Source organism: Furipterus horrens, unplaced genomic scaffold (genome assembly GCF_987537825.1).
Source record: "Furipterus horrens unplaced genomic scaffold, mFurHor1.1.pri manual_scaffold_11, whole genome shotgun sequence".
In the NCBI taxonomy this organism is placed as follows: Eukaryota; Metazoa; Chordata; class Mammalia; order Chiroptera; family Furipteridae; genus Furipterus; species Furipterus horrens.
The window spans coordinates 46941595-46958209 of NW_028327181.1; the positions used below are offsets into that span (position 1 = coordinate 46941595).

At 46.0% G+C, this 16615-nt stretch overlaps 1 protein-coding gene across 2 annotated transcripts in view; it reads left to right on the forward strand.

The window, feature by feature from the left end:
• The window catches only part of PMP22 (peripheral myelin protein 22), a 30961-nt gene extending 16487 nt beyond the window's left edge, over window positions 1-14474 (forward strand). For both annotated transcript variants that reach the window (XM_090292215.1, XM_090292214.1), the window contains exons 4-5: window positions 5396-5536; window positions 13150-14474. In XM_090292215.1, coding sequence (XP_090148341.1) covers window positions 5396-5536; window positions 13150-13313 — 305 coding nt within the window. In that variant the 3' untranslated portion in view covers window positions 13314-14474. The remainder of the gene's footprint in view (window positions 1-5395; window positions 5537-13149) is intronic.
• Window positions 14475-16615: the final 2141 nt, after the last annotated feature.

A 16615-nucleotide genomic window follows, 5' to 3' on the forward strand; every position in this document is an offset into this window, starting at 1 on the left:
CATTAGATTTGCTCTGTGTCAAACAGGTGTATAATTGATAGCGTTTCAATTGCATCTAACTCTAATAATTATTTTCTGTACATCTGCTTTGTTGGGCTATAGGAGAGGTTGGCAAACTGTAGCCTGAAGCCAGATTTTACAAAAAGGTTTTATTAAATGAATGGGCCACACCCATTCATTTGCATATAAGGCAATTTTGTGCTACAGTTGCAAAGTTGAGTAGATACCTAGAGACCATGATGTGACCTGGCAAGCCTAAAATATTTCCAATCTAACTCTTCACAGATAAGTTGCCCACCCCAGTGCTGAAGATTAGATCTGAATTGATATAAAAGTTGTACCAAAATACTTTCGAGATTCTGGTTGGTGCCCTAATAATATGACTTGTGTAAACACTGCAGTCCCCATCCTTCCATCACTTGAAGTGGCCCACAGGGAGAGGCCCTGAAAGCCATGGCCTAGAACAGTCTGTAAATAGTATTTACCCTGCCCCTCAACACCAGCCATTTCAATATAATCCTTCAACAGGGATTTCATCACAATTCTTCTGCTTGAGCACGACTACAACCCTGTGACAGAGCATCTCACGTTAGAGAAGAGGAAGTCAAGGCCAGAAACACATTAAGTGGCGAGTTAAAGAGGTGGTCAGCAGAACTAGGTAGCAGAGCCAGCCTGGCCTGTTCTAACCTGAGCCCATGACCGCCGGAGCAGCGGCAGGTTCACATCTCCTCACATGGGATCAAACAGCTGCCACGCCTGGAGCGTGTGGTGTATGCTCTGCATCGCTGCCTGCATTGGTCTAGTCCGGCTCCGATGAATTATTCTGGCTTTGGAGCAGTGTCCTCTGATTTTTGGAAGTTCCTGGGGCCTTGTGGGCTTCCCTTCTGAACAATACCAACTGGGGTTTTAAGTATTCAGCCAGCCGTTTGGGGCTGGACTGGCAGCCGCTTCCTCCTGGCCTGCTCTGCTTTTCCCTCTCTGCCCGGTGTCGCTTCTGAATAGACAGAAGAGGGGAGGAAGAGCCCTTTACTCTTGGCGCGTGGAACCCAGTCCTGCCCAGGTTCTCGTAGCTCACTGAGTTTTGAAATCCTAAATTACCGTTGACTGCCATGTCTTCTTTACCTTGTAATCTTTTAAATTGGTTTTAATTGAGTAATAAATAAAAATATTCTCCTTATTAACAATAAATCAAATGATATAGATCAAATGAAAGGCCTTCTGAACCAAACTCTCCTTCATTCCTGCTCCGGTTCCTGCGGGTGACCATTGATGTTAGTTCAGCATGTCATTGGCTCTTTTGAATGAACACACACATTCACGCATGGGTATGTGTATATACACCTATAGTTTTTTGGTGTGTATTTACATAATGATGTCATGCTGTGTATACCTTCCTCTTTTCATTGTCTTGGAGCTCTTTCAAAGGTTATTCATTTTCTGACTCATGGTTTTTTAACCACTGTAGGGATATACCCTAATATGTTTTCACTCATAGGAATGATGTTACAATGAACATCCATATCCATTTCTCTTTGAGTGTATGCGTATTTATCCAAAATATAGTGATTAAATTGTGGAGTCATGTTACAGTATAGGAGTTTAAAAATTTAAATATATTCTGTCAAACTGCTGGTTTCGAAAAGATTATTATATTTTCATCACACATGTACTCTGTTGATATCAGTCTTTATTTTCTTCCTCATTTGATGGATAAACATTGATATCACATTCCTGTGGATTTTACTTGAGTTTTCCTGGTTACCAGTGAGGTTGAGTACCTTTAAATATATCTATTGGTTGTTCATATTTCTCCTTTGTGAATCACATGTCTCTATGGCTTTTTAATTCTACGCTTAGCTCTTTGATGCATCTGGAATTGAATTTTGTGAATTACATGAGCTAGAGATCTAATTTTTTTTTTTTTTACAAATAGAACACCAACACCGCTTATCTGTTTGTTGTAGTCTTTCCCTGCTGATGTGTATGCTGTGTTCATTGTTTACTAAATTCACATGTATACGTCCAAAGTCTTCATTCTGTCTCGCTTGTTTTTCTTTTATGACTAATGCCACGTTGTTTGAGTTGCTGAGACTCTATCATGTAAACATAGTAGATGCTTTGGGCATCTAGATGCTTGACGTCTGGTAGGTGATGTCCTGCCTTGTTGGTTAGGTTTGTTTGTCCGTTTTTAATCTTTGCCATTGTGTTTGGTTCAAATTTTTTCTTGCCTATTATCGCTCATTGTTTTTAGATAAGTTTTTGACACATTGAATTTGTAGACTACTCTGTAGAAAAATGGCATCTTTACAACTTTCGGTGTTTCTGTCTGGAAAACTGGTATATTTCTATTTCTTTAGCACTTTTCTTATGTACGTTAATGAAATTTATCTACTTTACTTTATTGATTCCTCCCTCAAAAATCCAGATTCTTTAATCAACAATATTTTTGTCATATTTTTTCTATTTTATTAATCTCTGCTTTTATTAAGTCTATTCATTTTGGATTTAATTCTTTCTTTTCTAAATTCTCGAGTTCCAAGTTTAGTTCATCCTTTTTCATTACTTTCTAGTGAATCCTCTATGGCTGTACAGATTGCTCTGCTTGGGTTTGATTAGTAATATTCTTCAATATTGTTCCTTCCTGAAGAAATTTTTACTTCTCATCTTGATTTCTTTATCCAAGGGATTATCTGGAATACTATTTTTAAATTTTCAAACTTATATTGGCTAGTTTGGTTTTTATTTCTACTTCCTGTTTGCTTTCAGTTGTACCTATATTATGTCTATTTTCTTTGAGATTTATTGAGATTTTCTTGTTACCTAAAAACATTGCTTGTAAGACTGTCTCATGTATGTTTGAAAATAAATTTTGTCCTTGTTATATGGATACAAATTTTCTATATGTTTATCAAATTAAATTGGTTAATCCTTTTATATAAATAACTTATATCCTACTGTATATTTGATCTACTTGATTTATCTATTCTGAGAGGTATGCAAAAGTCTTCCACGATGATTATACCTTCATCAATTTCTTCTCATACTTTAATTATTCTTTGCATTGTACTTTCTCCAGTTCATGTCATGTGCATGAAGGTTTCTGACTGTTGCTTCTTCATGGTAAACTGGATCGTTCCTCACTATGAAATATCCCTCTTTGGCCACTTTTATCCTTTTCAATTTAAATTCTGTTTTGTCGGATACTATTATTACTATACCTGTTTTCTTTTTGTTAATATTTGCCTGGTGCTTCTTTTAAAAATCTTTGACTTTTGACTTGACATAGGTGTCTCTCTTGTATAAGACTATAGATAAGAATTATGTAATTCAAGATGAAATTCTACACCATATGACAAGTGACTTGAATCCATTCACATGTATTGGTATTGATGATATAATTGAATGTGCTATCTTCATTTATGTGTTTTACTTATTGTGCTTATGGTTGAAAACCTTCTTCTTCAACTTGGTATTCGCAGAACCAACCAAAGGGCCTGGCTCAAAACAGTAGGCGTTTAACAAATGCTCATTGGATAAAAACTTTCTTAATCCTCTAATTCTGATTTGATTTGAGGAGCAACTATTGGCAAAGTATCTCAGTTGTAGTGGGGTTGGGGCTAACGTTCCAACAATTGGTAAACAAATTTTTGAGAAGGATTTAGTTGCATTATTTAGTCTAAAGGATTCTCCCTACTCAGGTAGATTTAACATAGGAGAGTTTGAGTTTTCTCTAAACATGGCAGTGGAGGCAAAGACTGAGGAAGTCCTGGCATCATCTGCACCAGCCACGGTCCTGCAGGTGCAAACGAAGGGCGTTCCCCAGCACAGCCAGATCGCTCTTTGTTCCAGTTGTGGATTTGCATCTCAGATTTCTTCATGTTTCTAGCTTTACCTACTAGAGTGCTGGATAATTGATTTATTTTTAAAAAATAATATCATGGCAACATTAGCTTTATTGCAGACTATTCTTCCAGGAGAACACTGTGCAGGATATAGACAAACACATTTTATTAGGGATATATAAAAATGAAGTCAGGATGGCTCACAACCCATTAGACATCAGTTTCTTTCTTAATTGACAAAGAAATTGGAAAAAAAAAAAAAAAAGCACCTGTTCTGTTGCAGTGAAAAGAATACTGGACTGGAATCAAGGGCCTTCTGGCTTGGCTGTGCCAATTGGGCTCCTCCAAATATCCCTGGAAGTCTTTCAGTACAAAGTTGAGCTCTCATGTTTCTTCCAACTCTAAGATGCTTCTAGTCTATGTCTGTGAAGGTCTAGTGACAGTTAACCTAACCAACACCTTGAGCTGCCATGAGCCACCACTTGTAACTCAAACCAGGTTTATTGCATTCAGTCAGGATTATAAACCAGTCACATTTCATGGCTTTGAACGCTGCGTTAAGCATCGATGGGCTTTTCTCTAAGCCGTGACACATCAGTCAGTTCCTGAGTGGGGCAGCTAAGACCTGAGGCTCCTCCGGCTGCTTTTCCTTGTTTGGAGCACTGCCTGCCCCAGTGCTCCCTTGGCACTTGGAAGAAAGGACGCAGGTGATGGGGGGGCAATGCCACACGCAGCTCTCCTAAGCGGACACTGTAGGTTTCCCTCTGTGGTGCTGAACCCAGCCTGTGCCCTCTTCTCCTTCCTTGCAGAGATGATAGTATCGCAGTAGATGGTGAAGGACAGAATTCTCTTCCTTGCCTGATTACAGAGGGAGGCCTAGAGATTTGATCCAAGGCTGGGGGCTTTAATAAAGGAGTGGAAGTGTAATCCATGATCACCGGGCACATGAACCGGGCACATGATCTGGCTGAGCACAGACTGCTCTGTGCTGAGTTTTATGATGAAGATCAAGATTGACCAATAAAAGATACAGCCTGGCTGAGCAAATGGATTTTCATAGCTCCTTTCCAACAGCATTTTGTTCCAATTTTCTACCATTTTCTTATCCTCATCCATCCCCAAGGTATCTATGTCTCTTTGGGGGATGCTGATATTTTTAACAGTGGTCTTAAACTATTCCTGTCATAAATAGTTCCAATAAGGCCTTCAAAAACCTCTGAGGGCAAGAAGAGAGAAGGCAGTGGGCAGGTTCAGACCCACTTTTAATAGATACATGATGTTGTAACACATCTGGCAAAAAGACTGGAAGGCAATTCAGCATATTGCTAGTGATATTACTGTAGCTATTTCCTTACAGCCCTTTCTTAAAATGCCCACAGTTGACTTTTAGGCATACAGAAGCGAATTGTCTGATTTTGCTCATAAAAGAGGGCTTGTGCTGCCTGGCAGGACCGGCTCTCCAGGGGCATGGTGCACCAGGCCCGCGCTCCTCGTGACAGAGCCTTGCCCTGGCCGTGGCCGGCTCGTCCTAACGCAGTGTCTCTTCCCTCCAGAATGGCTGCAGTCTGTCCAGGCCACCATGATCCTGTCCGTCATCTTCAGTGTCCTGTCCCTGTTCCTGTTCTTCTGCCAGCTCTTCACCCTCACCAAGGGGGGTCGCTTTTACCTCACTGGGATCTTCCAAATCCTTGCTGGTAAGTGGAGACAATAAAGTCTATGTGGAAGCTGGGCCCGCCCAAGGCCATGGAATGAGCAGTTGGTAGAAGGATGTGGCTCCAGAATGATTGATTTTTCTGAGTCTGCCCATTGGATGGTTTTCATAAAGTACAGGGGTCTCTGTGTGTGTGTGTGTGTGTACCTTAGAATTTGGGAACAAGCCACTTCTTCATGGAATGAAGTGCACAGGAAATAGGGGTCAGGGGCCTGGGAGGAAGCTACAAGCTGGACACATCATCAGAGGTGGGTGCTGAGAGCATCAGTTCAGCAGAGGCCAGGCTTGAGGACGGATTCCTATACACCGTGTTATCGGCCTCGGCACAGAACATGGCCTGATGTTACGCTGAGAGCCGCCAAGGCTGTTCTCAGTGTGCGTCTCTCACTCTCAGCAGTGCTGAAGCCGTACTGACAAACTCCTCCTCTCCTTTACTCTGGCTCCTCGGTTGCACTGGGCTTTGATTTATTGTTGTCATTGGCGGGTGTCTTCATTTTGGCCCCATTGGGTAACCTGCCATCATTTCCAAACATGGGACCCTGACAATGCACAAGAGACCTTTATATCCTCCCTAAACTGCCTTCAGGTTCCCCCATTGGACACGTTGTCCATATGTATGATGTGTAGAGTCCTAGAAGCTTCTACCTTAGAGGGCAACGTCGTCCAAGTTTGCCTCTAGATTCTGACCAGTGTCTTACTCCTTTGACTCATCCCTTGTCCATTGGCTGCTGACTGACTGGGCCAGCAGGACATTGGAGAGAAGTAAGAGGAATATGTGGTGGTGGATTCTATAGTCCAAGTTAATAAATCACTGACTCCATGTGGACCAGAGGACATCTGGGTACCATGAGATGCTCTAGATTCTGGCTGTGTGAGTAGGCAAGTGGCGTAGCATCTCTTGTTTGAGTTGGTTGTCAGAATGTCCACGGTGCTGAGTCACCACCTTGCGCTTACGAACAGTCATTTGGAGGCTGAAAACAGCCGGGGCACCCTGGCTGGCTGGCTGGCTGGATGGATGGGTGATGTAATGACTTACACGTGGCCGTGTGATAAGACACAGCCTGAGGCTGGATATTGATGACCTTCTCTAGAAGCTGGAGTTACCTTTCCTGAAAAAAAAAAAAAAAATTAACCTGGAGACCCACTTCTCACTAAATACTTAAATGGAACATTTTAATGTGCACAGTTTTAGGATTTCAAAGCAGACATGCTCTGCTTCTGGCACAGTTTCGTTACATCAGCCGAGCTCCCAGGTTGTCATCAGCTTGTTAAATTACCAACTACCCAGTGAGAGGTCACTTCTAGGTCTGTTAGAAGCAGAGTTATCACTATTCACTCCATTTCCAGAGCAATATACAAAAGAAAAATGTATTCTCGAGTTTCTTTGGCTCACCATGTAAGCTTGACATAAATTTAAATGATTATATCTATTGTATCCATGGGTGTATCCTCAAGATGAAGTAATGTGAATTGAGGAAGTGGAAGTTTCATAAAATATTTCTATTTGGTCAATACAAGTTTGTTAGTTGACTGATAAATAAACTGGCATTGGGAGGGAATCCATTGGATGCGTAAGGTCACCCAGTGAGGAAATCAAATGCTTACTCGCCCTCCCATACCACAGGGACGTAGCACAGCTAGGTACCTCTTTATATTTAGAGATCCAAAATACACCAGCATTTTTAAGGAACAGAAAATCCAAGGTAGAAACCCTGATTTTTGTGTTATTTTCATTGACTCTGACTTACAGTGGAAGATCATTGCAAATCTGCCTCATTTTATCATCCCTGCGTTTCCACACATCTGTGATGAACGAGAGAGCCTCCACTGTAGAGCTAACTAAACCGGAAATAGTGGGCTGAGAAAACCTACTTTGCTATTGAAAGAGCTTCTCAGAGCAGACAGCACTTTCCTCCTCGTTTTCCCCATGGAGATATTTCAGCTTTAAATGCTGTAACAATGTCTCTCTAACAACTCATTTTAAGTCAAAACCCAAAGTCCAGGGATGAGGACCATTGAGTCACAGATGCCGCGCTGTCACCGCACTGTACATTAAAGATTTTTGTTCAGTAGAAATCTCTTAGGTGTTGAGATTTTCTATCCATATTCACTTCGCTGTTTTGGTTCCCCTCTGAGCTCAGTATCAGCCTTTTAGAACTCTGCTATCAAAGCCTCTGAATTCAAAAGCACATGAGTTCTTCCTTTACACTCTGCAGATCTAGCTGCTTATCTCTCACAAGACCAGCTTCTGGGTTATCAGTGTGTCAGTTTAACTGTCCCTATTTGAACAGGACTTTATCTTGAATCAGAAATGTGGAACCAAAATGGCAGTTGTGAGTCCTTAGGGTGTCCTGCTTCTAATTGTTTACTACTGTCACCTGATCTGAAAGTTCCTCTCCTAGGAACCTCAGGTCCCTGGAATGGAGCATTTGAACTTGCCCTCGGGGCAAGTAGAGGTTTCCTGACTCTTAATGTCTGATGATCCTAAACCAGCTTTGTTAGGTGTGTTTCCCAATTCACAACCCATTCAGAAACCTGTAACTAGAGAGGAAAGTAGGGAAGAGTTGCTGGAGTTTTAAAATTACAGCTTATTATTGAGGAACAAATCAGAAAAGCAACAAATGAAAAACAAAAAGAGGAAAGGGATGGAGGGAGGGAGGGAAGGAGGCAGGAAGAAGAAGGTAACGATCATGGGATGTAAAACCAAGTGTTCCTGCCCAGCAGCTAAGGGCCATGCAGGGCTGAAGCATCCTCGAAGCCCAAAGCCTCTGAAGTGCAAGCCACCAGAACCCCCAGGGGGTCAGCCCAGCCACAGCTGCAGGCACAGCTTCTCTGGGAGGCCCTGGCTGGGATCTTTACAGACCTTCCTCCTGAGGGTGCAGGAAAGGCAGGTGAAAGGTGTGTTGGGGAGGGGGGTGTTCTTGGCGCTGACTGGAGATTTAGGAGCTGTCTCTGCCTTGCTCTAGATTACAGCCCTGCCGGTGGTTATAGGTCCACCTGCTTTGCTGCATCATCCTTTCTCCATGTCATAATAAGATGCAAGCCTCACATTTAAAAGCTATCTTTCCTTAATTACACACTTCGCAGGTTGGCTGCTTCCTAAAGACCCACCGAGAAGTGTCTTCATCTAGTCAAGTGCTTGTCGATCTTAGCTGCACGTCAGAATTACCTTTGCAAAGAGGGAGTGCTTTTTCAAAAAGGGCAGTACCCAGCCTTCATCCCCGGAGAGTCCTACTTCAGAGCTCTTAGGTGGGGCCGCTCCCTGGGTGGCTCTGAGCTTCGCTGAGGGTCGGGAAGCACTGGGGTGGCCGTTAAACTGGCCCCAACCCCTCTGCCAGTTCTTCTACGACATTTCTCCACAGACCGCTCCTCCGATTCAGGAGCCATTGATTCTCCTCCACCCCTTCCTCAGGGGAGAGCCCCCCTACCCTGTATGATTCTTACTGTCAGGGCTGGTAGCCGCCTGTCCCAGGCAGCCGTCCCCTTGCCCTCGCTCTGCCGGGTTGCGCTAGGGGGGAAAACGTCGAGAAATTCAGATAGATGGAGAGGTGAAGGAAAGATGCGCGAGTTTTATTTGTTTCCCTACTTACGCCCGCCAGCAAGCTCTGCGCACGCCACCTCAGAGAAGGCCCCGAGCCTCCTGCTCCTTGGGTGACTGTGGAATCGTGTTCCATCGGCAGCGCCAAACTCAGGCCACATGCGCAGTCCCTGTTCACTGTAACTAAGAGGACCAGGAAACATGGGAGAGGGAGCCTCCTGAGTGCGTTGAACTGTTTCCATTTGCTTTCTTTGGTCAGACAGACTGCTGTAGATACAGCTAATAGGGCTTTAGGATAGAGGAACTCGGGGGATGAATCAAGTGCCTTCCCTGCTGGGAGCACTGCAAGGACAGCTGCAGCTGGATGCCACGTGTGGAAGCCCTCTCTGTGAGGGCCATTCCAGGTGCTGCCCTGGCCGTGCCCAGGTCAGAATCATGAACGCCGGGGGTGACTTTCTAGGCTGCAGGGTCACTTGGATGCTGAAAAGGAAGCCGGCGAGCAATGCCGAGAAGGCTGTGTGTTGCTCAGACATAGAGCCCAGTGCTTTCAGGGTAACAGACCTTCCAGTCTCTTCCTGCCCCCCATCACCCTAAGGATGAGGAGGGGAACATGGCACGCAGGCACCTCCTGCCGGTCCGCCCGGCGGTCTCACCTGGTGGTCACGTTCCTGCCAGCTTCACTGGCTTCTGCCCCAGGCTCTCAAAGGCGCTGCTTGGCATGTTACCAAGGGCCACTTTTAGGTCATGTGCTGAATTCCTCCACTCCGCTCAGCGCTGTTGGCTAGTCTCTACCCGAAACTGTTTATTTCCTTGGCTTCCAAGTTTCACCGATTTCCCAGTCACCTAGGTTACCGCACCAGACAATCATGCCAGAGTTCCCTCCCAGCCCCCGTATCCAGTCCACCACCAAGTCCTGCCATTGTGTAGCGTCCTGCAGAGACACGGTGTCCGTTCTTTTACTCACAGCATCGCAGCTGTGCGGACGCCAACTCGTGCGCCTTTCTGTCCCCTGCCCGGTCCCCATCCCTAAGTCTGTGTCGCGCCCTGTGGTCCGGATGATCTTTCTAAAACTCACATCTGCTCATGCTTTCTCCTCTGCTGAAGCTGCCCTTCCCCGCAACTTCTCCAGCATGCGTTAAGGCCTGCTCTTCCCTGGCCCGAGTGAGCTCCTGGCTTCACTGTACGCTGCTCTCCCTGGATCATGGGACACTTATCGGACCTTCTGGTGGTTTCCACAAAGCTCTCTGTTTTCCTGGCCTCGCTCAGTGTTCTTCCTTCCACCTGGACTCCCTTCCCGGGAACCTTCCTTCACCTGTCTAACTCTTCCACACCCTTCTGTCCCAGGCCGAGCCCTGTGTCCTGGTCAGGCTCCTCCAGGCCCCCAGTCTGGGCTCAGGGCCCATACGGGCTCTCAGGGCACCCAGTGTATTTCTCTCTCCCTCTCTTAAAGTCACATCATATTGGAAGTTTCTATGCACATGTCTGCTTTTGAATGCCGCTCGCTCCTTGAAGGTAGGGGCCAGGTCTTGTTTATCTGCATGGTCTCAGAACCTTGAACAGTGCCTGCACACAGTAGGTACTCATTACATGTTTACTGAGAGAGAGGAAACTTAGAGAATTCCCACCATCTCTTCCTTTGCCTTTGGCCTCTTGCTCCCTTCCAAAAACTCCTGGCTCCACTTAGTCGCCTGCAGTTGCTGTCCTTGTTAAAGGGGCTTGAGCCCTCCCCTTCACACGGGCTTCAGGGAGCATTTTCCGGGAGTAGTTTCAGACCCGGCCGTCCTGACGCAAGTGGAAACTCTTGGGAACTCCTGAGCGCCCAGCACTCTTACGTTGCCAGGACAGGGCCTGTGCCCTTCCACTTGAAGAGGACCTGCACTCCCAGCCTCAGGTGCCCCCTGCCACCGCCAGAGCCCAGGCTGCTCCTCGGTGGGAAGGCAGAGCACTCGCCCGCGGGACAGCAGCGCCGCTCACTTCATCATGTGAACCTTCAGAAATGCGTTTCCACGTACTGCTTGCGGAGAAGGCGGGTCACAGCCCGCCTACGGGAGCGGTGTTCGACGTTTGGGGCTCTGTTACGGCATTACCTGCTCTGGACTTCGGGGCACATCCGTTGCTTCGCACACAGACGGCCTTGCAGTAATGCATTCCCTGAAACGTCAGTCTCCTGACAGCAGCAGTTACAAAGTGTATATCCTGTCTTTGAGTTTGTAAGAATCTAAGCTTATTGGTCTTTGAAGCAAAACTGAGATTCATTTACCTCTGAGATTCCCCTTAGGCGAGTGTCATCTAAGTTAATCCATCTGGTCAGTCATTGCCTCTCTCTGCCCTTCTTGGTCGTGGACAGAATGCTGCTCTCTGATGTTCTCTTTGCCAGTGAAATATGGGCACAGCTGGCCTCGTGGCGACAATGGCATGTTTCATGCCAGGGCTGGTTAGACACACGCCCCATTTGGAAGCCCTGCCAACACAAGAAGCATTGTCCGGGCCTTTTCGCCTTCTGTGTATACCTCTCCCTCTCCTTTAGCTCAGCTGTGGCCCGAGAGGCCACTTCAGTGTTTCTTAAAGATAAGAACGAGCACTTCAAAGAGGCGAGCCTTGCACTGAGGGGAGGCCACTGGGGGTCCCGGACCACAAGAGGCACAGAATGTGTTCGTAGCAGGTCAGAACTGCATCCCTCGAGCAAACGTCAGTCAGCTGCGGTTTCCCCTCTGACACAGATGGCATTGCCGTCTCCCAGCCTTTCTGCAGGCAGTGGGCTCCTGGCTCTGGTCCCACTGCAGTTCTGAGGCTACTGTGTGGCTTTCTCAACGGGGGCCGGTTGGTGGGAGTTTTCTGCTCTGACTTGCAGAAGGGCAATCTTATCGGGGCGGTGAATGTGACATAGTCCCAATTCTGCACTTTATTCAGACAAAGTTGCAGTGTCCTGCCAAATAGCAGCTGAATAGCAGTGAGGTTAGCTGTAGGTGGGCCAGATCAGCGGAGCGCTGGAGCCACGGGAATCCCACACGGCCTGCTGGCTTCATAATAGAGTCACTCAGAGCCTTTCAAAGACCCTGCTTTCAGGAGGGAACAGAGCAGGCTTTATGCAGCTCCAGGCTGGGTGCTGATGACACTGGGCCCCCCACCGCAGGGGACTCTGATGGTCCCAGTGGGCATGGACTGTCACACTTGAATGTGCCTGCTTCATGAGGACCAAGGTGGAGGTTTCTTTTCTCCTTGCCACACCTAAGGGCAGCTGTGGTGGGCAGGAGAGGGTGGCCTGTCCTACCTGTGTATGTGGTATCGTTCCAACCCTCTTTGGGCTTCTAATCCAACCTCGGGGACACCAAGGACTCTTGAAAGGGACCAGATGCTATGAGCTTGTCCTGGGGGTCTCCTTTGTGTCCCACTCAGATCCTGGCCTTCCTCCTGGCTCCTTGCTTGCCTTGTTCATCCCCGTGTGTCCTGTGATGTGCCTGGCAGTGCCCGTCGGCAGTGCCTTCTCTGTCTCCTATGTCGTGGTCACGCTAAGGGGATTAGTGCGGGCGTCTGCCCCGTATCTTGCCTGGAGCCCAGCACTGTGGCCATGACACGACTCTGATAGTGGCAAAGGGTCACATCACCTTCGCTGGCTCCAGACAGCAGCCCACACATTTGCACAGGGCCTCACAGGTGTCTGGGGGCTCCCACACCCAGCCGTCCTTGTGAGGAGATAGGCAAGTTGCTCTTGCAACCCGAATTCTTGCTGGCCACCTTGTGTCAACTGGGAATTGGTGACAGCAGAAAAGATGACAGATATGATGGCCTGGGTCACACAGATTGGAAGCAGAGTGTTCCTGTGTCTTCAAGCCCCTCCGCCCAGTTCTGATGTGCAGCAGACTGCGGAGTTACCCGTGTTCTGCTCTCACAGCGTGACCTGCCCTCCCTGTGGCCCCGCTAGGCAGCCTGGGGTGGGGTCAGGAGCAGTGAGTGGTGTGAGCAGGTGCCCAGGGTCCTGTGGAACCTGCACTGGGGGTGGTGGAGAGGGGTCCCTGCTGCGATCCCTGCCTCCCTCACGTCGTCTTCTCTCTCCCCAGGTCTGTGTGTGATGAGCGCAGCATCCATCTACACCGTGAGACACACAGAGTGGCACCTCAACTCCGAGTACTCCTATGGGTTCGCCTACATCCTGGCCTGGGTGGCCTTCCCCCTGGCTCTTCTCAGCGGCGTCATCTACGTGATCTTGCGGAAGCGCGAATGAGTGGCCCAGACAGTCCATCTGAGGCTCTGAGCAGATGCAGGGGAGGGAGAAGGAAACCTGAAAATGGGGGGGAAAAAAACCCTACAAAAAAACCCCTAAAAGCTAGCCAAAAAACCCATACTCAAACCAAACCAAACAGAAAGCAGTTGGGGGGTGGGGTTAGTGTTGATTGAAGATGTATATAATATCTACGGTTTATAAAACCTATTTATAACACTTTTTACATATATGTACATAGTATTGTTTGCTTTGTATGTTGACCATCAGCCTTGTGTTGAAACCTTAAAGAGATAGCTAAGGAACTTTACATCCTAACCGTATAATCAAGCTCAGTAGTTTTTGTTTGTTTGTTTTTGGTTTTGGTTTTTCCCAGAAATAAAATAACTCTCTCTTGCCCCTTCCCTTTCATCTGAAAAAAGATACCTCCCTCCCACTCCACCTCATTTAGAAAACCAAAGTGTGGGTAGCAACCCCAAATGGCCAAAAGCCCTCTTATGGTGGGTGACCTAGTGTTCTTGTAGGGACGTGCACTGCCTACAGCCCGTGGGAAGCCTTGCGCACACATGGGCAAAACCTAAAACTGGAGCCCTTGGCAAAAGTCGTGGCTTGTGGCTTTGAGTACTTGCCCTTGAGGGTGTGTGTCCTGGTCACAGTGTAGATGAGAAATCGGTGACAAAGAAAAAAAAAAAACCTGTGAAATGGTGCTATGTATTTACCATTCCTTATTATCACTAATCTTCTAAAGTACTCACTGGAAATTCAGTTAACAGTTTTACACCATGAAGTAGAATGGAGACCTGAATAATTCTGTGTAATATAAATGGTTTATAACTGCTTTTGTACCTAGCTAGGCTGCTGTTATCACCGTGATAAGTAAATCATAAACAGCCTTTAGCACGCCCACATTTTTCTTGCGGTCGGAGCATCAGGACAAGTCTGTAGACCCCTGGGACCACGAGTTTCCAGGCTCAGTTGGGTCTAGGCTGTCCCCTGTCTCCAAGGACTGTCTGGCAATGACTTGTATCGGCCACCAACTGTAGATGTATATATGGTGCCCTTCTGATGCTAAGACTCCAGACCTTTTTTTTTTGCTTCGCTTTTTCTGATTTTATACCAATTGTGTGGACTAAGATGCATTAAAATAAACATCAGAGTAACTCACTGATCTCTCCTGGGTTTTTGTGGGGACCTGGGTGTGCATGTGAGGTTCGTGTTGGAGCAGAGGGGAGCGCTTCAACGGGAAGCCACCTGGAGCAGATGATGTGGGTTACGGTTTGGTGCAAAGAGACCACAAGCATAGATTTTGTACAAGCCTTCGAGAAGCCTGTGCAAATGTCTTGCTAACTGGAAGGGGCCGAGAACTGCAGCTGAAATGGAAATTGTAAATGGACTGGAAGGGGCCTCCTCTTATGCTCTGTTCTCTGCTGACCAGCGTGGGGACCACAGAAATATTCATGCAGTCACCTAATGCACGGGAAATGTTAGTGGGAGCGGCACAGATTCCTAACCTGTAGAAGGAAAGGAGGTATGATGGGGTGGAAGTGTGCATGGTGGGGATTTGAGGCCAGACTTCCAGATAAAACATTGGCCGGCACCTACTGAGCTCCTAACACAGTCCTGACAGAGGAGAAGGTCTGTATGAGGCTGGACATGTACTTAAACTCCAAGACTCCGTTTCCTCGTCTGTAAGATGAAGATGCCAAAGCCACGTCTATGATATTGTAGAGGTTAAAAGGAGGTGGTAAATGTAAAATGATTGGTATAGTGATGGCAGATAGGCGGTGTTCTATAAGATAGTGTTTATTACAAATGATAGGACAGAGGTATAGTAGAAGCAGATGCTGATTGTCCTGGGGAATCTCAATACAGGCTGCACACTGGAATCTCCATGCTGGGGCCACCCTAAGATTCCGATGCCCAGTGTCTGTAGCAGAACCCACCGGCCTTGATAGTTGAAAAAACCCTGCTGGTGAGTCTAGCATACACCCAGGACTGACAGCCTCTAGTGTTCCGCTGATTAGTAGATTTTAATGTATTAATGTATCACTTGTCAGATACAGACTCTGACCCAGTAGGACTGGGGTGGAGATTTGAGCTCTGTATTTCTGGTTAGTGCCTGAATGACGCTGGAGCTTCTGGTCACACTTTGAGAGGCAAGGACCGAGCATGAAGACACTCTGTAGGCTCCTCACGCTCTTGTGCCTTTGAACATCCATGATCGAAGGGCCCCTTCGTTCTGAGGTTTTCAAGAGTGACCAGCTTACTCTGCCTCTGACTCTGATGGAATGGTCAGGGTGGCACAGGCGGTCATGAAGTGCATGTGAGACACCAGGGACTGAGGAAAGGGGGAACTTTACTTCACAAGCTTGTGCAGGCAGACCTCAGAGACCCTCTGGGTCAGTTCCAGATCACTGCAATAAATCAAGCCGTAACCTCTCTGCTAGCAGAGGTGCTCGCCTTCAATTTGTAAAACAATTTAACACCTGTTAAGTGCAATAAACTGGGTTCTGCCTGCAGTTGTATTTCATAAACTTTCTTTTATAATTTTTAACTAAAAATTAAAAATTAATACAGACAAGATTAGAGGTAAAGAGGGACCCTTCATTATGATAAAAGGGGCACTATAACAGGAAGGTATAACAGTTATAAACATATTCACCTAATATTAGAGCACCAAAATAGATGAAGCAAAAGCTGACAAAAATGAAGCAAAAATAGAAAATTAAACAATAATAATGGCCCACTTTCAATAACAGATAAAACAAATGAACAGAAAATCAACAACGAAATAAAATATATGAAAAGCCCTATAAGCCAACTAGACCTAATACAAATCTATAGGATATTTCACATAACAACAAAATATATATTCATTTCATATGCAGCCTCCAAAATATGTCATATGAAAGGTCATAAAATGTCTCAATAAATTAAAAGAAAATAATACAAAGTATGTTTTTTGACCACAAAAAAATGAAAAGAGAAATCAATAGGGAAAAAACTGAGAAAGAAATAAGTGGAAAATAAATAACACACCACTAAAGGGTTAAAGAAAAAATCTAAGTAAAAATCAGACAATCCTTTGAGATGTACGAAAATGGAGACACAGCATATCAAAACCTAAGCGATGCAGCTAACGCAGTGGTTAACATGAAATAGCTGTAAACGCCTCTATTGAGAAAGGTCTCAAATGAACAACCTAGCTTTCCACCGTACAGCACTGGAAAAAGAAAAGCATACCAAACTTCTTGCATGCAGAAGGAAGAAAACAGTAAAATAACAATAATAAAATGGACAATAGA